This window comes from Lupinus angustifolius, chromosome LG14 (genome assembly GCF_001865875.1).
Source record: "Lupinus angustifolius cultivar Tanjil chromosome LG14, LupAngTanjil_v1.0, whole genome shotgun sequence".
In the NCBI taxonomy this organism is placed as follows: Eukaryota; Viridiplantae; Streptophyta; class Magnoliopsida; order Fabales; family Fabaceae; genus Lupinus; species Lupinus angustifolius.
The window spans coordinates 2072072-2094830 of record NC_032022.1 but is presented as its reverse complement, the minus strand read 5'-3'; the positions used below and the strand labels follow the sequence as shown (position 1 = coordinate 2094830).

The 22759-nt window shown below is 33.5% G+C and overlaps 4 protein-coding genes across 8 annotated transcripts; 2 read left to right on the top strand and 2 right to left on the bottom strand.

Annotated features, from left to right (window-relative positions):
* LOC109326837 (staphylococcal-like nuclease CAN1) lies at positions 356-3043 on the bottom strand. The gene is made up of 7 exons (XM_019559701.1): positions 2852-3043; positions 2120-2230; positions 1977-2041; positions 1304-1348; positions 1067-1226; positions 629-697; positions 356-543 (listed from the first exon to the last, which is right to left on the bottom strand). Exons 1-7 carry the CDS (start codon positions 2996-2998, stop codon positions 448-450), a joined length of 693 nt encoding a protein of 230 aa, XP_019415246.1. The 5' UTR covers positions 2999-3043; the 3' UTR covers positions 356-447.
* Positions 3758-4584, top strand: LOC109326839 (copper transport protein CCH-like). Its single transcript, XM_019559704.1, has 3 exons — positions 3758-3867; positions 3961-4036; positions 4410-4584. The coding sequence occupies exons 1-3, from the start codon at positions 3859-3861 to the stop codon at positions 4547-4549; spliced, it is 225 nt and encodes a 74-aa protein (XP_019415249.1). The 5' UTR covers positions 3758-3858; the 3' UTR covers positions 4550-4584.
* On the top strand, positions 5296-9993 carry LOC109326810 (cation/H(+) antiporter 15-like). Its single transcript, XM_019559652.1, has 3 exons — positions 5296-6118; positions 6722-7720; positions 8379-9993. Exons 1-3 carry the CDS (start codon positions 5912-5914, stop codon positions 9585-9587), a joined length of 2415 nt encoding a protein of 804 aa, XP_019415197.1. The 5' UTR covers positions 5296-5911; the 3' UTR covers positions 9588-9993.
* On the bottom strand, positions 9731-16530 carry LOC109326811 (protein RETICULATA-RELATED 5, chloroplastic-like). 5 transcript variants are annotated; one of them, XM_019559654.1, is made up of 8 exons: positions 15776-16530; positions 14677-14806; positions 13733-14260; positions 13116-13223; positions 12404-12952; positions 11982-12095; positions 11414-11573; positions 9731-10003 (listed from the first exon to the last, which is right to left on the bottom strand). In XM_019559654.1, the coding sequence occupies exons 1-7, from the start codon at positions 16441-16443 to the stop codon at positions 11442-11444; spliced, it is 2229 nt and encodes a 742-aa protein (XP_019415199.1). In that variant the 5' UTR covers positions 16444-16530; the 3' UTR covers positions 9731-10003; positions 11414-11441. The 5 variants fall into 5 exon arrangements, with proteins under 5 accessions (XP_019415199.1, XP_019415200.1, XP_019415198.1 ...); XM_019559655.1 differs by having other exon boundaries at positions 9735-9991; XM_019559653.1 differs by having other exon boundaries at positions 9735-10003; positions 11441-11573.

Below are 22759 nucleotides of genomic sequence, written 5' to 3'. Positions count from 1 at the left end.
GTTTTGTTGCATTTAATAGGCATCACTTCCATGCTGGTGAAGACTAAGTGTTCCAAATTCTTGTTTGAGTTATATTTGCTGCATTATACTTTCAAGATTTAATATTGATAAAATTATCAAGCTTTTAGTAAAATGGGTATTATTTCCATATTTATAGTAATAACTACAACACTTTGCTAAATAAAACTTTAAAAAGGACCTCAATAGTATAAGGTTTCATTGGATCCCCAGAATAACTAAAACGCGTAAGGTTCGATTCTTGCGAGCCATATTTATTGACAGGGGAACAACTACATATCCTGACAGAAGGGGATGTACTTACTAAAATGAAATCATATAGCTTCTGTTTTAAGCAGGAAATAATTGTATATAATGTTCAAAATTAATTTTGTTATACTTGTAGCTAATTTGTTAGGACAATGATACATTAACATAAACTACACTATTTTAAGCTTCTCTTTGGTCCTTTCTCCATTCCCATGGTTTCTGAGGATTTGATAAAGCCCATAATCCAACTTGCTTTTTTCTAGCCTCTCTTTCCCACTGAAATATAAATATTATATCAAAATTATTTAGTTTTGTATTTTTTTTAATAACCAAAAAAATATGAAAATTATTTAGTACTTACTGTCTCCAATTCTTGTCTTTTGTCATAAGCTCTGTAGTGCCATGCTAAACCCTTCTTTAGCATCAATTCCTTATTATAAATTAAAGGACAAAATGAGATACATGTAAAATAATAAATTTTAAAGAAAATACTCATTTTAGTTACTCATATTTTTCAACCTTAAGTAGTTTGTTTCTTCGAAAAATGAAAAACCCAAAATGGACTCAGAAAGTTTTAAATGTGGGTCAAATTAATCATTTTTAGGTCAAATTAGTCTCTATCGAGTGTTGTAAAACATGTTAAAAATGACTAATTTGACATACATTTGAAATTTTTTTATCCCAATTTCAGTTTTTTTATTTTTGAGAAATTAAACTGGCTAGGTTGAAAAAACATAAGAAACTGAAATGTATATTTACTCTAAATAGGTAAAATAAACTTAGAAAATGTATAAAATACCTGCACAAAAATGCCATTACTATAAATATCACACACCCAACGACCATAGTAATCTTCTTCATAAACAAGGAGCCTCAAAGATTTGCCTTCAATAACCTTTGTTAGTTCTTTTTTAGCTTCTTTTCCATATGGCATTAAACCTTCTGGTGCATCAATTCCCCTATTTTCTTTTCAAACAATATTAATACTTCAAAAAAATAATTAAATATTACAACATTATTAAAATTTGATGATTACCTTAACCGAATTCGATACTTTCTAGCAAGGACTTCCTCATTTTCAAAATTAAGCACCCTTAATCACAAATCAACAATAATAAAAAACAATAAGTAATTTTGAATAATAGTAAACAATAAGAATTCAGCCAAAATTTAAGGTTGGTTGTTATAAGTTAGAGTTATAGAGGTAAAAAAAAAAAAAAATTGGTTTCCCACGAGTATTCTCGCACCGGAGGTAATCCTGCCCGAGCCGGGAACATCCACATGTACGTGAGGCTAACTCTCCCAGCAGACATTTTTTCTATCCACACAACTCCAACCTGAGATCTTGTTTAAGGGAAATCAAACGTGTACCACTTGAACCAACGTCCATTGGTAGTTATAGAGGTAAAATGTTTAAGCAAAAGTTAATAATAATAATAAATAATAATGTCAATATACCAAAAATCTTATGAGTGTTTTTTTTTACTTTGTCAGATCATTCAACATCCATATGTTAATCGTAACATACTAATTATCTAAATAAATTTATGCCGATAATGTATAGATATTAAACTCAAAGTACTAACCGATATCCTGCATGAATAATTTGTTTATGAAATGAATCTGCTTCTTTATAGTCCTTAAGTGCATGAGCTTCTGATCTTTGCATCATAGCTATGCATACATTGCTAGGGACAAATGATAAATCACAAGGTTTTGTTATACTAACATATACTGTTAAAGTATCACCATCTGATACTGCTTTTGCATCAACCTAGATCAATGAAATAATGAATTAGTCCAAGTGGCCAATTACTACCACTTTTTCAGCATGATATTTGATCATTCTTACCGGTAAGGTATGCAATTCAAATTTTACTCCATTGGGTATGGAAGAAGAGGGTTTGACTTTAACTTCGATCGGGTTATTTGGTTGAGGAAGATCATAGAACGCCGACAATCCCTATAAGTGTAAAAACAACATATTATGAAAAGAATTTTGAATAAATTTCTATCCCTTATAAACCACACAATGGCACTTATTTTGGATGGTCATTGTAATTTTGTTTGATTGTTTAGCTATTCATAATATGAGATCTTTAGCCAAATGTTTACCCAAATCTCCAAGGTTGAGGATTCGAAAGGGGCAGCCACAAATCTCGAAAGAGATTAGTTCCTTACCAAAAAAATATGAAGAGATACACTTGGTAGTGCTAAAAAAGATGTTTAGCCAAATATGCGAATAACCTTTCACACGTGAGTAAACAAACCAAAAGAGCTCTATCAAAGTATATTTTTTTTTGGTTTCCCAAAGGTATCCTCGTACTGGAGACAATCCTGTGCGAGCCGGGAACATCTACAAAGTATTGATATAGTAGTATAAAGTTTTATCAAATCTATAAGTCAATAAAGTTCAATTTCTATGAGCTACATTTGTTAGGAGGAACAAACACATATTCTAAAATCTCGGTTGTATTACCTTTATCTAATAATAGGCAATTATAGCCTTTCAAATGAACTAAAATTATTATTATTTAAAATAAAGAAAAGTTTAAAAGATGAAGGCGTTAGAGTAAATAATTACCTGGTGCAGTTTGAGTAGAGATTTTTGAGTATCTAAAAGAAAGAGAGAAAGAGAAAGAGAAAGTGATGAGGCAATGAAGAATAAAGTTAAAGCATTTGTACTTGTAGTTTCTGATTTGTTGCCTCTCACCATTTCCAACCCAAACATTTGTTTGTTTGTTTTATGATGTGGTTGGGAACAAACAAAAGAAATAATTTTTTGGTTTCCTACGTGTATCCTCGCACTGGAAGCAATCTTGTCCGAGCCGGAAACAGATACGTGAGACAACTCTCCCAACAGACAACAAAAGAAGTAATTAGATTGATGAATGAGTGAAGGATAATATATGGAGATAATTTAGGTCTTCAAAGAGGTAGAAGAGAAACAATAGAGCCGTTTGATAAATTTCTCTCTGAGCCTCACTTATTTTTTTATTATATAAACACATATTAAAAAAATCCCAAAATATAAAAGAAAAGGGTTTATTATCCACAAAAGTGTTATACATAACCACAATGTGTTGAATTAGTCACCCCATGAGTTACCAAAGACAAAGGCCCAAGCAGTGGAAATCATTTGTGTCAATTGATAGTTAAATTTCCACATTTTGTTAAATTGTTTCAAATGTATGCACTGTCGGCACATCATTTTCACTGTTGATTTGTAATACTTTTATTCCAAATGAATGATAAATAATTTACTGACAATGTAAAAAACACTTACACTATTAGTATATACATATTAAATCGTTTGCTCAATTGTTTTCATGTCCAAACATAATGCTTAAATTAAGAATAAAGTTTAACCTTTACTTACAAAAAGTAAAAGTTTCCATAATTCATGCAAGGAATCCAATTCCATCTTCTTCACCTTATTATTTTTTCTATACAATATTGTTTCATTATTTCACACACTTCAAAGAAAAATCATTACAAATATGCTCTTTTCTCCCTTTATTTCTTTCCTCTCTCTTGTAGCTCTTTGGAACCAATTTTTCTTCTATTTTCTCACATATATCATAAATCAAAATGGCCAGTGTAAGAGAAAATTAACCAAAAACCCACTTCCAATTTGATATTTTTGTATTGTTTTCAGTTATGTGACTCAAGTTTCTTCTTTTGTTTCATCAGGTGGTGGAGGTCAAAGTTGGTTTGCACTGTGATGACTGTATCAAGAAAATTCTCAAGGCCATCAAGAAAATTGAAGGTTTGTTAATTCCAAAGATTAAAAAATAATTAGTTTTTATGCAAAGTTTTAAATATAATTAGTTCACCAACAAGGTGTTAGTCTAGTAAGACTCTGCTAGATCTCCAGAATGATCAAAATGTCAAATGTTCGATTATTGAAAGTAATACTTATTAGAAGGATAGTGAACCTCTGAAATGAATTAATTCCTTGTCGTTTACTAGTTATGAAGTCACAAGTTCAAAATAAAAATCGTTATATTAGGTAACTTCAAACCTGATTAAGTGGAAGTTTTATGCCATTTTTTGATTGTGCAATATTAAAGTTTAGTTGCTTTACAATTCCAACTTGTTTGATTATGTTGATTAATTTAGAACTGTGTTTGGTTTTGTAGATATTGAAAGTTATAACGTGGATACAAAGCTGAACAAGGTTATAGTTACAGGAAATGTTACAACAGAAGAAGTGATTAAGGTCCTTCAAAAGATTGGAAAGAATGCAACTTCTTGGGAAGATTCTCAAAACAATAACTGAACAAGTTGAGTCTAGCTACAACTTTCCCTTTTTCTAAAAAAACCTATAACTTATGGTTATATATTTATACTTGAGCCTATGAGAAGTTACTGTGTTCCATTATTTATGATAGAGTATCATTCGATCTACGTAGTCGATCGAACTTAGTGGGGAATAAGGTTCAATTGTTATTTTAATTTGGTTAAAAACTCTTGAGTTTGTTTATAAAAATTCATTCTCAAGCATGGTACTATTTAATGTGTTTGAGAAGAGACATCTATCTATGAAAGAATGTTTATGGAGAGAACATGTCTCATCTTTAATGTATTCAAAGAATAAAATCTCAACCAATAAATTTTGACTAGAAAATGATTAATCTATAACGATTGACTAGAAAATGTTAAAAAAAATAATCAAATTAAAGTACTCACATAACCTCCATTGAAGTAATTCAATCGAAAGATGTTGTGGTTTGAGCATGGCCAAGGGACATTGAAGCTTCTTACCTCAATCAGATGAAAAATCCAAGTCCATTCTTCTGGTAAGTGAAGCTTAAATTTAATGTTATTTTGTATCCATACCATATTGAGCATAAATGCATAATATTAATGCATTGCCAATTAAAGGTTTTATATACACTCAGTACATTATCCACTATTCATTTGTATTATTTTTTTTTGAAGAGTTAATGATTACTAAACATAAATGATTATTTTTTGTACTATCATGGGCACCCTTCATCTATGGATAAGGAATCAATCACTTCCAGAGTTACGTGCACTATGGTGAATGATGAATCTAAATCTTCTCCTATACTATAGGGTTCAATATTAAATGAGACGATGGCATGTGTTGTTTAAAAAGTTTAATTTTAAATTATCAAATGAATCTGAGCATTATATTTCTATACTGACCTGTCCAGTGCAGGGGAAGATCTCAACTCATGAATAATACAGTAATAGTGTGTAAAATTCATACACCTCCAATACATACATTTTTTCTCCTTTTATCTTTGGGTGTGAGTAGTAATATATGGGTGCAAATAAAATTACCATTTTTTTTGTGTTGTCATTATTTCATGTCTCTGTATTTGTTTGGAAATTAAGTAGGTCTTTAATTGAGTCCCTTCTAAACTTTTTTTGTTGTTGCATGAGAGTGAATGGTAGGTATCTTATAACACAACCATACTTGAAGGCCAACCATTAAATAGTCAAATCCAAAATATGAGGTAAGCCTCTTATTCTCATTTCTGAGTTTCAAGAGTTTAGAACTCTCTTCTCTTCTTCCTCTAATTTCCTCATCCTCTTCTTACAAGCAAAACAAACAAGTTTTTCTTTCTTCTTCTTCTTCTTCTTGTTCAATTGCTCCTTAACATTCACAAATATGGATCCTAAATTTCCAAATAGGACAGCACTACTTGTATGTCAAGATCCTCATAGCCATGAAAGGGATATATGGCACTTAGGCAACCCTCTCTATTCTCCCACTTCTCTTCTCTTGATGCAGATTTCTTTGATTGCCATAGTTTCACAGTGCATTGATCTTTGTCTCAAGCCCCTAGGACAATCCTCTCTTGTATCTCAGATTCTTGTAAGCTTTCTAAGCTTCATATAATTAACAAATTTTGCTTTATGATCATCATTAATATTAATTGTAACACCTTTCTTTATAAAAAAAGAACACAAACAACAAACTACTAGAGAAATTTTTAGAACATTGTAAACAAATTTGTTAGTCCATATTAGAATATTAAGCAAAGGCATAGTTTTATCATTACAAGTAGGAGACGAACTTTATTTAAGTAATAAGTACTACCAATAATCGAAAAATATAGTTTATGATAAAATACTATGGCGTCATTCAATCTATATATCTGATACCACCTAGTGAGATTAAAACCTAATTGTTATTGTAGGAGCCACAACTTTTGTCCCAAAGTTTGTACAATTTCATGTACCCTTGTTTCTCATTTATCAGAATAGTAAAACGTGAATTGAATATATATATTATCTTTATATTTTCTCACCAATGAGAATGAAAGGGTACATGAAGTGGTACATATCTTGGGACAAAAGATGTGCTCCCGTTATCGTATATATCAGCAAAAAAAAAAAGGGGTAAGAAAAAGATAGATAGATAGATGATTGATGGATGCAGCAATTAGTATTAACAAATGATGGTTGATAACAACAGGGTGGAATGCTATTTGGACCATCAGGTTTGGGGCGTGAAAAGGTGTTGAGGGATACATTGTTCCCTATGAGAGGTGCTCTAGTGTTTGAAACAATAGCATCATTTGGCCTAATGTTTGTATTCTTCATAATGAGTGTGAAAATGGATCCTGCAACATTGGTAAAGACAGAAAAACAAGCCCTGACTATTGGTCTTTCTGTATTCTCATTGACTATCACAATTCCTACTGGATTATCCTTTCTCTTGAAGAAATATGTTTCCATGGACAAAGGCCTCAGAGATTCTATCACATTTATAGCTATCTCACAAGCCTTGACTGTATTCATTTGCATTCAGATCCTCTTGAATGAACTTAAAATCCTTAACACCGACACCGGCCGACTTGCCTTGAACTCTGCATTGTCTGCTGATGTTATTGGCTTTTCTATGACATTGGTTATGTTCAGCATAATGCAGAATGAGGGTGGTAAATTTTCATCACTACTATTGATCATTCTAGCTGTAGTTGCACTCTTCCTGCTTATCGTGTACGTAATGCGGCCACTGATATTATGGTTCCTAAAGCGCTCAACTGGGAATCCCCTTGATGAATTTGTCATTATTGGTATACTTATCTTTCTTCTTATAGTTGGATTTCTGAGTGAAATTGTAGGACAGCATTTCCTTATGGGGCCAATAATATTAGGCTTGGCTATTCCAGAAGGACCGCCTTTGGGAACAGCTTTGTTAACTAAATTGCAGACACTTTGTATGGGATTTCTGTATCCAATGTACCTTGCTGTTTGTGGACTACAAACTAATATCTTCCAAATCAATTTCCAGTCATTGTGGATTGTGAGTATCATAGTGATAACCTCATGTGCAGTGAAGATTGGTGCTGTTATGTTGGCAGGGTATTATAACAATATACCCATGAAAGATTGTTGTGTGATGGGTCTTATTCTAAATGCAAGAGGTGTACCAGAGCTTTGCATGTTCAATGTGTGGAAGGCAAGTAAGGTATGTATGAGCACATACCTATATATGACACAACCAATGCAAATCTTAAGGTATATCTAGAATGAGCTAAACTCCTCTAATATACACTAAAATATGATGTTGATTCATTAGTTGAGTATAATGGTGTCAACCACCATTCATCATAATGTTCTAATTGATAACATTAGAGGAACTTAACCCATCTAGAATAAAGGTTTTCCTAATGTGAGTCTAGGAGAACATTTTTTTGGTAACCAAGGTGTTGGGAAGTAAGTCTCACATTGTCTGCCTTGTTCTCCTAGGCATGATTTAAATACTTTTAGGCTACTCCTCTCATTGCTAATTGGTTTTGAGATGGAACCTTAACACAAGGGTATCCTCTCACCCATAGGTAAGTAACTAATCTCTTTCGGAGTGTGTAGTTACTTCTCATAACAAATGTCGCTTATAGGAATCGAACCTTTAGCCTAGCACCTAAGAGTACATTCTAACACGCCAAAAAGGATAAGTTTATATTGAGAACTAATGCATTAACACTTGAAACTTTAATGCAAAGTTTTTTAAAATGAAATGTAAATATCATTACCATTCTCGGTGTGCCTGATAGATATTGTCAGTATAGTGAGATTCAAAGCTAAAAATGCAATCATATATTGATTTCTTCTCTTCTCTATGCCAGATACTGACAGAAAAGGAATTCACTTTAATGGTGGTCTCCATTCTAGTGACAAATGCTATCTTAGCACCACTATTAAGATTCATATATGACCCTGCACAACAATATCATTCCATGAGAAGATGTTCAATTCAACATACTAAGCAAGATTCTGAACTTCGAGTAATGGCATGCATTCTCAACAATGAAAGCATCCCTACAATCATAAACCTCTTAGAAGCATCCTATGCAAGCATCGAGAGCACAGTTGTGATTATAGCATTGAGCCTAATTGAGCTTCGTGGGAGAGCCAGACCTCTTCTTGTTGCTCACCAACCCCACGATACGTTGCGGTCAGCCTCATGCAATTCAACTCAAATTGAAAATGCCCTAAGGCAATATGCACAGCATAATGAAGGCTGTGCATCTGTATACTCCTTCACTTCAATGTCAGAATATGACACAATGCACGGAGACGTGTGCCGAATATCACATGAAATGGGTGCCAACATTTTGATCATGCCCTTCCACAAAAGGTGGGAAATAGATGGCAGTGTTCAGGTAATTAGTAGAAGCATCCAAACCATGAACATTAGAGTCCTTGAGAGAGCACCTTGCTCAGTAGGAATTCTAATTGATAGAGGTATCTTGAGTGGTTTTCCGTCGCTCTTAGTTGGTAGAGTAGAATACAATATAGCTGTGCTCTTCATTGGGGGTGCAGATGATGCAGAGGCACTGGCCTACGGTACCCGGATGGCTAGGCATGCTTGTATAAGGGTGACAGTAATTAGGTTCCTCCTATTTGGAGAAGAAAACTCTAAAGACAGAAAAAGAGACACTGATCTTATAGATGAGTATAGGTATTTTAGTGCTGCGAATCACCAATTCGATATGATGGACCAAATTGTGAGAGATGGGATCGAAATGTCTACATGTATTAGAAGATTGATAGATTATTTTGATCTGGTAATAGTGGGGAAGGACCATCCAAACTCTATTATGCTTCAGGGGCATGACCAATGGAGTGAGTGTAAAGAGCTAGGGATCATTGGGGACATGCTAGCTTCAAAGGATTTTGTAACCAAGGCATCAGTGTTGGTGGTGCAACAACAGAGAATAAGAAAGAGGCTTATTAAGCACATTGTGACTCCATTAACAAATCATAGAGATCAGTCCATACATAATATTCCAACTGATGCAGGACCAAGACCCTCAATTGCTATTTCAATGTGAGAAAATGTACTTCCCTGTCTATATTAGTTCAATATTTTTTATCCTCATCTTTCTCCAATTTCCCTCCACTGAACTTTTCTTTTCAGCAAGAAATTAAATCATAGATTTTCATTTAAAAATAGAAAATTGCTAACAACAATAAATTCATAACAATAAAAAAAATCAGTTCATTATATGATATTCTATTGTGGTCACTTATAATTACGAATTACAGAAAATGAAAAATAAGATCTCAAATGATTTTTTGTATAAAATTGGCAACAAAAAACATATTCACCTTCCTATCTATCCGCCTGAGAGACATCGGTTTTGTAAAGAGCCTCACCCTTGATCAGCCATTGACCCCATCCAGGTTTGAATATGACCAAATAACATCTCCAATCTTCTCTTGATATTATATTCACCTTTGATATCATCTAAAATACATTATGACTTTAATCAATTAAATAATTTAAAGACAGGTACACCTTACCTAAACTGCCAAGCAGTAGCTAGGATATTGTGCCCCAAACCACATAGACCAAAATCACAAGAAAACCTGATTGCAATGAGTGTCATGCTAACTTCCTTAAGGGTAACATAGTTGGGATTTTAACTTTCAAGAAAAGTTCTTTTAACAAATGAAAGATTTTAGCTTACATTCAGTGCCTTTAGTAAACAACTTTCTACATAAATTTTTTATATTACGAGCATAGTTGTTTGAAATGTCAAGCACACACCTTAAAAATACTTAGTTCTTTACGTATAAAATAAGGGATATCCTTAGTTTATACAAAAAATCAGGCACGAAATATTAAAAATGCGGAATTGGGGATAAGAAGTTAAGAAAGGGAATTTTGTATCCTATCATAACTCGAATTTCATAATTGAGAAGGGGACTTAGTTTCCAAATATTCTTTCATCTTTAGACCATTATCGTCAACCCTAAAAAATGAATATCATTTGAATTTGTATAGATAAAAATGTATTTGTATTTGTTTTATTCAATATATTTTTAATTGTTTAAATTATATATTGCCTCTCCTAAAGAATAGAAGCATGTATTCAGGTAATTGGACTTATGATAAGATATATTAATATTACTTTAAGGTTTTTATTACCTTTTAGAAAAAGATTAAGCAAGAGACATCACTGTTTTTTTAAGGGAGCAAGAGAGATCATTTTAACCAAAAAGTAGTGATAAACTTATATTGGTCTCATATTGAGACCTATCTATACTTATTCCTCTTACACATTAAGACTAATGCATTCCCAAAGTGGGATAAAAAATAGCGGCTCAGTGCACAAGGCTCCCAGTTAGTGGGATATTGGAGGGTAGATGTATACAGCCTTACTCATGCAAACAGAGATGAGAATGTTGCACAGGATGAGTAGACAAACCAGACAAAATAGGATTGAAATGAACGCATTAGGGAAAAGTTGGAGTAGCACCTACTGCAGAAAAGATTATGAAATTGCGTCTTTGATGGTTTCTACATGTGCAGAGGAGACCGATAGAAGCCTCAATAAGGATAATAGATCAAATGGAGGCTAGTCAAATTCCTATAGGAAGAGGGAGGCCAAGAAAAACTATAAGGAAACAACAAGGAAAGATTTTGAGATCAATGTTTTGCCAAAGAACATGATTATGATAGAACATAACAGCATCGTTTGATCCATGTAGCTGACCCCACCTAGTGCGATCAAGGCTTGGTTGTTATTGTAGCATGGAAGGAAATGTAAGCAGGCCCATCAGAGAGAGAAGGGTGAGATTATGGTGAAAACAAAAACCTATTCATTTGTGCCTATTGTTATTGTACCAGCTTTTGAAGAATAATACGAATTACCTAGAAAATGTGACAATGGTATTTTACCTCATTCATTTTTTATCTCATCAATGCTAGCCTCTTCTGTTTTGTTGCATGCCACTGCAATAAGAGACTCTTGTGCAGGTGACTCTGTCTTTCTAACTTGCAGTCCGGTAAAGCGGGCAAGGTCAATCCATTGCTGCAGCAAGTTAGGGGAAAACAAAATTTGAGAAACGACACTCAAATTATCAAATTAAATAGCAGTTGACTTATCCAACTTAAACTAAATTATATATTGTAATATCAATATTGTGAATTACAAGACAACCAAAAATTAGCCATTCTCTTTCCATAAAAAAAGCTTCATTTCTTAGATTTGTTGTCTTGCACCAGAATAAGTGTTGACAAAACCATAACTCCCCTGTCCCCGAAATATATATTCCCATATGAAAAGCGCTTGTATAAGTATGTGAAATGGCCCCACTATACTTGATTATTTTAAAATATGAGTGTTCAAAATATAAATAAATAAAATTGGCTTAACTAAGACAAGGTTATGAAAATGAAAGAAATCAGACAAAAGGAAAGATAAGAAAATAAGCCTAACCTGGGTTCCCCAATATGAATTGATTGTCCTTGTTACAAATGATAGCATATTTACAAGAAATGTTTCGGATGCAAACTGATCAGAAATCCGATGCTCCACTAACCCAGCAATTATCTGGATACCAAAATAATATTAGTATAGAAGGTAGTTGCAGACCATAACTGGATGTAAATTCATGGTACAATAAGACATAATAATTATCCAGCAAAGTGCAGAGGAAGATGTAGAAAGGAGGATAAAATAGTAAAATAAGACAATTGTTATTGTGCCAGGATAACAATCACAGCAACCATCAAAACATAAATCATCAACATGACAATATTGATGACATCTACTGAAACCAGGTCCAATCTTCCTACAAGTCTTTTATGACACGTTAGTTACAACCAAATATTTAATGCAACAGATAAAATTCCCTATACCTGATAGCGGAGATTTGCAGACACTCCAAGAAAGCATGCATAAACAACTGCTGTTTTGAGTATTGGTGACCTTAGAACTTGTTGATTAGTGACAACTGCTGGATTAAAGAAGTTACGAATTGCAAACAGAGAATTTGATGAAGCAACAGCTCCTATGCTTGAAATAAATCCAACAGAAGCAAGTTTTAAACCACCAAATACAACTGATGCAACTCTATGATTTAGATTCCAGTTAGTTCCTACTGGATTCTCTTGAAATGCATTGTCTGGGATGGAGCCAAGAAGACCTATTAATGAATCAATGTTTCCAGGTGCATTCGTCTCATCAGCATATGAAAGGAATGACAAAGTTGGTGCAGGAAGCCACACTGTAAAGAAGTCAACAACTGATCCTCTGACACTGTCTGTAATAACGTAGTCAAGCTCTTGGAAAAAGTTTTCTTTCCGTTTTTCATATTGTGCTAATAGTGTAGTAGTTACTGATATAGCTTCTTCTATGGCTAATCTGTGCAAGAATTTGGGATCTGCCAATAATCGTTCCCTGAAACCCTGCATCAAGAAGAACCAGATGGAGGGAACAAAATGATGAAAAAATCTCATAATAATAAGCACAGGGAGCAAAATGCTGAAGATTTCTCATAATAATAAACAAAATGATGAAGATTTCTCATAATAATAAACAAAATGATAAAATATTCTCATAAAAATTTACCTGGAATCGGTGAGTGAGTTCTGAAATCAGAGGATATTGTTCTAGATCAAAGAAGTTCTGCAATACCTCTGGTGATACTAAACCAAGATCAATTCCTTTTTGAAGATCCTGAAACCAAAGAGAAAATATTGTCTATATTTGATGATGTCATGACTCATTATCAATACTATCATTTGCTACCCTGTCTAAAGGATGATCGAATAAAAGTGGAAATATATAACGAATAAAGACTTCATGATCACTATTTGCCCATCTCAAAGTTTAAAATTCCTTAAATCATGTTTTTGGTGCAATAAATCTTAACTCAAAAGGGGTTCGAAGTCAGGGGGTAAGAGAAAACATCACGAAATGGTAAGTTCAAGTGACATCCCCTCTTAGCACCTCTTTTTAATGTCAATTTACAAATACAAAACATAGATATCAATTTTATAGAGATAAATGATTATGGAATACCAAAGCCATATTAAATACACTGATATGAGAGACCTAGTAAAATGCAAAATCTCTCAAGTTTTGGACAAGTGAAGAAAATAAAGAAGTAATATTTGGAAGGGGTGTACAGAGGAAGGAAATGAACGATTAATAAAATAAGTAAATAGTAGTAATGGTTGGCTAACCTGTGGGAGGGCATCTCGCCTCCGCCCAGCAGCATTCATAACACGAGCAATCTCAGCACGGTCAAAGCAATTTCTACTACAGGGTCTGGCAGCAGAATACCACAGAAAATCGGCAACAGGAACTTCTCCCTCTCTGCGAATGAATTGTCGTTCAGGGTCAAGTAATATAACTACTTGGTTTTTCTTTTGAATTTTTCTTGAAATTCTTGCTGGAACTCCAGTTCCTCGAGATCCATATGTAACATGGCTTGCACCAGTCACAACTATTAACATACCAGTGGCTCCCCCTTCAAGCACATTGCGCAAGATGGTCTGCGACATAGTATACTCATCAACTACTCTAGCCTGTGCGGATAGATATGAGCTTGGGCCAAAAGGAACAGACGGATTTAGAGTACTATCAACTTTTGATCTGCGTGTGATAGAAGTAAAGCCTGATATGAAGCCTGAACCAGCCGGAGGTGCATATGCTTTACGATCAGCCTTTGAAAGCCCACTAATTCCTTCTGCTTGGACAGTCCTTAAGATCTGTTGATGAGAAAATAATCAATTCTTAACAATCATCTTTATGTATCTTCAAGTCGGGATATACGAATTGGACATATCAATTAATCAATTTAATATAAATGAATTAAACCTATTGTTTGATTTGCGAACTTCAGGGATTATGAATTCATTTACAAGTCAACTTTAGGGACATGCTTTCCTATTTCATATAGGACTTGAACTATTTAGACTAGGTTTCTCTTGTCACAATGGAAGTAAAATCCTTGGGGGCTACTCTTCATTGTTATTAAAATTTGGGCGTATTGTAAGTTAATTTGTGTGTAGCATTGAGAGTCTACTATTTGTCACTCCCTCCTAATTTAGCCTGCACCAGAAATTTCAGAGAAAAATGAACATTTGAAAGATTTGCATCACTTAGGATGAAAATTTAAGCATACCGCTAGTGGGGTGCCACAAGCAACAAGACGAATTCCATTTTCACGACAGTAATTAAGAATAGGTTCATACTCCTGCCAACGTTCAGGCGGCCAATGCAACGTATATGACTTCAAAGCTTCTCCATCTATCCTGCCATGAAAATAAAGTACTAATATAAGTTATAGAGAGAATATAGGAAGCGACCTAAGTCATATTAACATAAAAGTAGTGAAACCGGACTGGATTCTTAATTTTTGTAACATGGCTGGCTATCTGCAAATGAAAATGAGTAGCAAATATCAGTAGTTTGTGCATTTTCATGCCCATGTGGCACAACTCTAATCTAATACTTCCATTCATTTTACAAGGAAACAAACAGGACCCCAGTATTAAGAATTATATATATATACATACACATATATATACATACATATATATATATATAACTTGAAGTTTCTTCTTCAAGCCAAACAATAAATCACCTTACTTTACATGTTCATAATCAACTGCATGTTAGTTTCCCCATTTCTCAAGTTAAAAGCTAAAACCCAGAAAAAATTCCACCTATCTATCATCTTGTGATCAACTTTTTCTTTAGTGTTAAAAAGATTCTGAAGAGGTAACACTGAATTCATGCGAGCCATCCTTGCTACTCTTACTAACTATCATGACAACCAAATATAATATCAAACATTGGTAAATTCAAAGTTTCACACAGTAAAGTTTCTATCCAAATATTGATTACTTGTTCTTGAAGATTTGAAGGAAAGGCTTCACGCCAAAAACAATCGCGTATCATTCTCCGAAACTGCTTATGCAAATCTTAACACTATTGATTGACTATCTATTATCTATTCATCCACCTTTCTTCAATGTTAAATTGATTTTCTAAGTTGTAAACAAGAATAATGCAAACAGATTAATTAACCACTTATTTAATAAACAATTTTCAAATAAGATATAAAGAGATATAACTTATTTTCATAAGTTCATTCTCACAAGTTATTCTTTAAACTTTAAAGCTCAAATAAGATATAAGTTATTGTTAGCAATTACTAACTATCATGATAACTAAACATTATATGAAACGTTGATAAATTCGAAGTTTCGAAAACATACTTGTTATCCAAATACTGATTAAGCTGTTGTTGAAGATTAGAAGGAAAAGCTTCAAGTGCCAAAGACAAAAGCTTATCATTCTCCAAACACATTTTATGCAACTTCTTCACAATCTCAAGCTCCAATTCCTTATCATCACGAACCGGAACCTGCTCTGCTTCACCTAAATACACAACTCTCGCATTCATCAACTTCTCCCACACTTTCCCTTTGTCCTTCCCTATCGCCAACGGTTCTCCGATAACCGTCGCGTCATAAATCCTCCACGTTATCACCTCCTCCTTCTCCTTCTCCTTCTCCTTCTGCTCCTCCGGCTTCGGAACCGTCAATTCCGTCGCCGCCGGCGGTGTTGACGGCGGCGCCGGCGAATTCCTCTCTTCTGCTTTTGCTGATAGTAGAAACGACGCGGCGGCGGCTAAAAACGGCGCCACCAACACGGTTCTTCTGGTGCTTCGAGGAGCTTCGGAATTTACTGTTGTGCCATCGGAGTAGTTAGAGTGTTCGGAATTTCGCGCTGCGGTTACGCGATGTGATTGGCGCGTGGATGGTACGCTGATACGGCGGCGTTTTGAGGTGCAGACGTAACGGAAGTGGTGGTGGTGGTGGTTAACGGCGTGGTGTAACTGTGACGTGGTGGTTGTTGTTGTTATCATGAACAACGTGAACATGGCCACGTCACCTTTTAGAGAGAGAAAGAGAAAGAGAGATAAATAATGAAGTGGTTGTATATAATGTATTCTTTGATTTTCAGCCTTACAAAGATTAGGGTATCAAATAATTTGTTATGTTTCCCAAGATAAATTTGGTTCAAGTGATATATATTTGATTCCTCTTAAGTAATAATCAGATTCAAATCTTGTGGATAAAAAGTGCACATTTGGAGAGTTAACCCCACATACCTGTGAATGTTTCCGACTGAGACATGATTACCTCCGGTGCAAGAATACACGTGAGAAACCAAAAAAACATCATTGTTATGTTTTCTAGTTTTCATGTTCACAATAAATTAATTTATATGATATTGCTGCTATTTCTTTTTTTTTTTTAGAATCTTCATAAATGCATTAAATATATTGTTTAAGAAAGAAATATAGTTATATGGTCTTTAAATAATAATATTCTCACAAATTGAAAAGAATGTTTCCAAAACTATTTTTTAATTTTATTTTTTAAACAATATACTTGGACAGTTAAAAATGGAAGAAATGTCTATATTTGGATTTGTCTCTTCTCCATCTTATCACAATAGAGAGTGAATGAGAGAACAATTGTTAAAGTAGAAAATAGAAAGAATTGATATCAAGATAAATGTGAATAATTAATATGAATCATTAAATTTTATTTGAATGTAAAATTGAATTTAATGAGTCTACATTAATTAGTTAAATTGATTTGCTTATAAAAATAAATGTATAATCAATCAATATATATTATTATATAAATTATAAATAACATACTAACAATATAAAATCAATATATAACTTGTTTTATAGAAAACAGACAAGAATGGTTTAATTAAACTTATTCTACTACTATATTTTATAATATACCCCCTCCATAAAAATGATAAAAATGTATAAAAAAAATCTTAAATTAAGGTCCACATAAAAAATAAAAATGCTTGAAAAAATACATATTATAATTTATGGTGTGTGATTAAGTAAACAATGAAAGATACATTAACTCATAATGTTCATTTCTTTCTTTCCAATCACACTTATACAATCAACTTAACAAGTATTAAATTATTAATAGTTTTTTTTATTCAAATGAATGCTAAATTTATTTCTTTTGTGGTGAGGTTATCTCTCTCAATAAATATTTTTTGTTAGATATCAAACTTTGACATTGTATAATATTTAAAAATTCAGTAGACTTTATGTTACTGGATCAACTATTTATTGGCAAATTATTAATAGGTTGATAATATATAACACAAACAATGATTTTCTTGTTAAATACATTTGTGAAGAAAGTTTGAGAAAGACTTAAAATTGGGCTTATGTGTGAATCACTGACACAGATGGATAGATACTGATGCCAAGTGTTTTGTTAAAATAATTTGAACATATTTCCCCAATTTTCTTATAAGATAACTATGGTGTGAGTCAGATATGACTAAGCTCAGAGAACATAGTTGATGTTCACTTTTTATATCACTCTATGTACCATTATTTATAATTGATTAAAAAAATATATTTAAGTTAAAATTGCAATTATTAAATATTTTCCTGATCAATCATATTTTATAAGCCGCAAGCCATCTAATCCTCAAACAAAACCATAATTATTTTCATATTGTATAAAGACATATACAATACGTCATATTTAGAAACAATTGTATTTATATTTTTTATAATTAAATTAAATTTTTAATGTGTTGTCAAGATTTTATCAATTATATCTATATACATACATCTTTACACAAATCATTCTTACATACATGCATGAGCATGAGAGTGTAATGTGTATGTTCGGATAGGGAAACAAACGATACAACATGAATTCATAAACTTAGGCATTCTAAGCTAGAAGCTTTAAAAAAATACCAGAATGCATCATTATCATTATAAAGGATCTGTATCTGATAAACACAATCATTGTTGGGGCTACATGTTGCACCAATTGTGAAATTGCAAACGTGACTGATGGAAGCCCAAATGCAAGACCCAACAGAGTGAAACAACAACTCAAGTGGATGAAGAATTTTATTTAAAAGTTGTTAGTCATATGTTAATTTCTTATGTTAATTAAAGGTTGAGTAAACTTTGGGCTTGTGATCTAGAAGCCCAAATGTTAAACCTAATGCTACTATCTTACTATTTAGCATCAGTAGCAGCTGCTACTATAATATAGGATGAATTTCCATAAATCTCTTTAGGTTATTTTCCTTATGCTCTCTTTTGTTCACTGCACAAATTTTAATCCTTATTAATTGGTGCTTTCGTTCATGCACTATGCCTCCCAAAGTTGCCAACAAAGACATTGATGAGACCTTGATGCAGATTTTTGCTGATAAATTGCAAGAGCACAAAGACCAATAAGATGCAAGACATAAGGTAATTACTATACTTTACGCACTATTATAGATAAGTTAGTTGGAATTTCGTTTTTACCCCCCAACTTTCCCAGTTCTTCTCATCTCACAAACCCTAACCCACAATTTCCTACTGGCCAAAATGCTACCCCACCCCCTTTTCCTATACCATCCCAAATACTAACTTATACGACCTATAATACTCCAGTTCCTCCATTTTTTTAATACCCAATAATCCCACATACGTCCCCCTACTCAACCACCACACACAAACCCTAACCATCCTAGACCCCCTAAACTACAACTGAACCCGTTTGATGGTTTTGAACCCTTGGATTGACTTTTCCAAGCTGAGCAGTTCTTCCAACTATACCAAGTTCCACTAGATCAAAGATTGCATATCATCTTTTTCTACATGAAAGGAGAAGCTCTCAGCTGGTTTAAATGAGTTTTTCACAACTCTTCGATAACTAACTAGGATAGTTTCATACGGTCCTTAGAAAACCGTTTCGGTCCTTCATGCTATGAGAACCACCACACAGAGTTGTTTACCCCGCCAGACCACCGCAATGGCAGACTATCAACAAAGGTTCGAAAAGCTATGTAATAGAATCTGGGGTCTGTCACTAGAGGCAATCCTTAATTGTTTTATTTCTGGCCTTATTTCTGAAATACGCCGTGAATTAGCAATTTTAAGGCCTCATCATATTGATGAGGCACTTGGTTTAGCAAAACTTGTAGAATCCAAACTCAATGATTCGAAGCCAGTTTACCAAAGAAACCCTTGCTTTACTTATACACCACACACAACTATGCCTAACCGAGTACAAAACCCACCTAACCCACACACAACTATGCAAGTATGAGACTAGAGCTAGCCCAGGGTTGCTATAACCCCTACCTATTCCTGTTGGGGTCTGGCAAAGCATATCCATGGACTTCATTGAAAAATTACCCAAATCCCATGCCAAGGATACTATTTGGGTGATTATTGATAGACTTAGCAAATATGTTCATTTCATTGCCCTTTCTCATCCTTTTACTGCTTCCAAATTAGCTGAGATTTTCATTTATGAAATCTTCAAACTTCATGGGGCTCCAGCCAATATTATTAGTGATAGGGATCCATTCTTTACTAGCAACTTTTGGTCATCATTTCTCCAACAATTGGGCATCTCACAAAGTTTATCTACTGCATATCACCCATAATCTGATGGGCAAAGTGAAGTCTTCAATCGTTGTTTAGAGCATTATCTCAGAACCATGACTTGGCAACATCCTAAGGAATGGGCTTTATGGTTACCATTGGCTGAGTATTGGTATAACACTACTTATCATACAGCTATTCAGGCCACCCTTTATGAGGTTGTCTATGGCCAATCTCCTCCCTTACACCTTCCTTACTGCCCTCAAAGCACATCGGTGGAGGCTATGGATATGAGTTTCATTGTAAGGGAAGAGATGATCGTCAAGTTGAAGAGTAATTTGACTCGAGCTCAAGCAAGGGTGAAAAGGTTGGTTGACACGCACAAATCTGATCGTGAGTTTAAAGAGGGAGATTGGGTTTTTCTTAAGCTTCAACCCTATAAGCAATATTCTACAACACACAGGTCTTCATAGAAGTTATCTCCTGGTTTTATGGACCTTATCAGGTTGTGCATCGAGTAGGAGCAGTGGCATGTACACTGAATTTGCCATCTTCTTCAAAGATACATCCTACATTCCATGTTTCATTATTGAAACCTTGCCCTGATGGTTCTATTCCACAACACGCTTTACCTGATGTTTGGGGTAATCTTGATAATCCTAAAGAGCCTTGCAAGATCTTGAAGATACGGTCCTTTGATGTTTCTGTTGCTCCTTGAGGACAAGGAGGATTTTTAAGATGGGGAATTTGATATGAATAATTGTATTAGTAAATGAATAATGGATTATGTAGTTGGTGGGAAAGTTTGTTGTAAAATCAGTTTGGTTAAATACCAAACTTGACAGTTGTAGAGATATTCTTTGAATAACAAAATTTCATTCTTTCCAATCTATCTCATTCTCTCTGTTTCTGTTTCTTCATTCTACTTCTTTTCTGCATAACAAAATCAAGCGAGAAAAACAACATAGAAAGATTAAAAAAAATCGTGTTGAGAGAAATAGACATTGAATAAAGATATAGAGATGATGTGAGTGAGAGACTGATATATTGTGAAAGGATCGAGTGGCAATGGTGGTGTCCATGAAATGGAAGAGAGAGAATGAAATGAATGAATTATGAATAAATGAAAAGAGTTGAGTTTAGTTCATGAGTTACGTGTTTGAGACTTCTTTAGAGTCAGGATGTTCTTTATTAATGAAGACGCAAGTGCTCCAAAAAAATAAAGGGAAATATAATTTCCAATGACACATTTATCTTTTGATTTTATAATGAAATAACATTTTTGTTATTAAAAACAAATACAAAAACATGCACTTGTTTTCTCCAGTAATGAGAGCATCATTGTTCATTTCTTTCATTCTCATCACTTTCTCTTGCTACATTCTATTTCTTAACATGGGTCGGGTACTCACTTACATATCTCAAATTTTGGCATACGATATAAATGTTTTTACAATGTCAATATATTTGGAGAATGTCGGCATGATTAACACAAATGTTGGTGATAATCCAACGCCTTGAAAATCTAAGGATTCTTCCGCAAGGTTCATCCATAGAGGGTGAGTCAGAGCTTAAGATCAGGTTGAAAGGTTTAATCGATGGACAACTCCTGAATATTCATGTACTACCTCTTATTGGTCCCGAGGAATGGAGGAGACTAGGTTAGCCGAAAGATAGTTATCAGTTCAAGGACGCAAGGTGTCCATACTTTTTCAGGGTAAAAAGTAGAGAAAATGTCTTGAGCCAATATTCGAGTACCCGGCGCTAATAATTCATAACTCCTCTTAAGCAAAACATATTAAAGAATGATATAAGGTGTATTGCATCCTGTTCTCAATGAATGGTACATGGTGTTATAAACATAATCATATTTCGTACCAATAAAAATATATTATATCAATTAAAAAAATTAAACTTTTATTATTATTATTGTTTTTGCTCCATTATCATTGGACGAGATATCATTTGAGATATGATTCACGAAAACATATCTTTATTAGATGTTAAGACCTAGCATATTCTACTAGCCATTTGAGACAAGAGAATAAAATATCTCCTTATATCATGAGATAACTTATCCTTTTCCACCAATAAAAGTATGATGTGTACTGTTATGTTTAGTTTGAGAAATATTTTTATAGAAAATGATTAAATATGACATATGTCATAATTTTACTAACGAGTGGATATAATATAATATAAAATATTGATTTATTTTTTCCTTAATTAAATGATGCATTTTGGTTGGCTTGAAACACTAGTATGAACATTAATGAAGACAAAAGGTCTTCATCTCTTGACATGAACCTCATCAAGGTCCAATGTTACAAAATTAGTATTGTACTAGACAAACCTTCCAAGTAAAATACATGAGTAAGGATTATGAGCATATAAAGATTCTTAAGGTAGAGTCGTACGATGTCATAATTATAAAGATAGATAAAGGAAACAAAATAAAATGAAAGAAAAGAAAAGAAAAGAAAGAGAAAGAAAAGGGAAAAATAAATAAAGCAGATGCAATATACAACAATGTCGCGTAGTTGGGAACAAACCTATGTAAGCATAGTTGGAAGAAATATCTAAAAGTAAAATGATAAAGAAACTATGATTCATAATGGGATTATTATTTAGATGATGGTGGTAAGTGGTAACTATTCTAGTTAGTGGGGTTGCACTTGCAACATTAACATAAAAGCCGTTTCATGTTAAGTTTTCTTAAATTCAACGAGTCATAAGGGCGAGTGAAATAAATTATGAGACAGAGAAAAATAAATTTTAAATAACTTTTAAGCTTAATCTA

Bases quoted from the DNA above. Each gene is read 5' to 3' on its own strand.
- LOC109326837 (XM_019559701.1), bottom strand. From the start codon at position 2,998: ATGTTTGGGTTGGAAATGGTGAGAGGCAACAAATCAGAAACTACAAGT. The intron at 1,227-1,303 runs GTAATCATCAAA...AAAAGAAAATAG, and splicing joins AAGTATCGAATTCGGTTAAG to GGGAATTGATGCACCAGAAG. The intron at 544-628 runs GTAAGTACTAAA...TTTATATTTCAG, and splicing joins AAAGACAAGAATTGGAGACA to TGGGAAAGAGAGGCTAGAAA.
- LOC109326839 (XM_019559704.1), top strand. The intron at 4,037-4,409 runs GTTTGTTAATTC...TTGGTTTTGTAG, and splicing joins GGCCATCAAGAAAATTGAAG to ATATTGAAAGTTATAACGTG.
- LOC109326810 (XM_019559652.1), top strand. From the start codon at position 5,912: ATGGATCCTAAATTTCCAAATAGGACAGCACTACTTGTATGTCAAGAT. The intron at 6,119-6,721 runs GTAAGCTTTCTA...TGATAACAACAG, and splicing joins CTCTTGTATCTCAGATTCTT to GGTGGAATGCTATTTGGACC. The intron at 7,721-8,378 runs GTATGTATGAGC...TCTCTATGCCAG, and splicing joins ATGTGTGGAAGGCAAGTAAG to ATACTGACAGAAAAGGAATT.
- LOC109326811 (XM_019559654.1), bottom strand. From the start codon at position 16,443: ATGTTCACGTTGTTCATGATAACAACAACAACCACCACGTCACAGTTA. The intron at 14,807-15,775 runs GTATGTTTTCGA...TTTTCATGGCAG, and splicing joins AATCAGTATTTGGATAACAA to GATAGATGGAGAAGCTTTGA. The intron at 12,953-13,115 runs GTAAATTTTTAT...TTCTTGATGCAG, and splicing joins AACTCACTCACCGATTCCAG to GGTTTCAGGGAACGATTATT.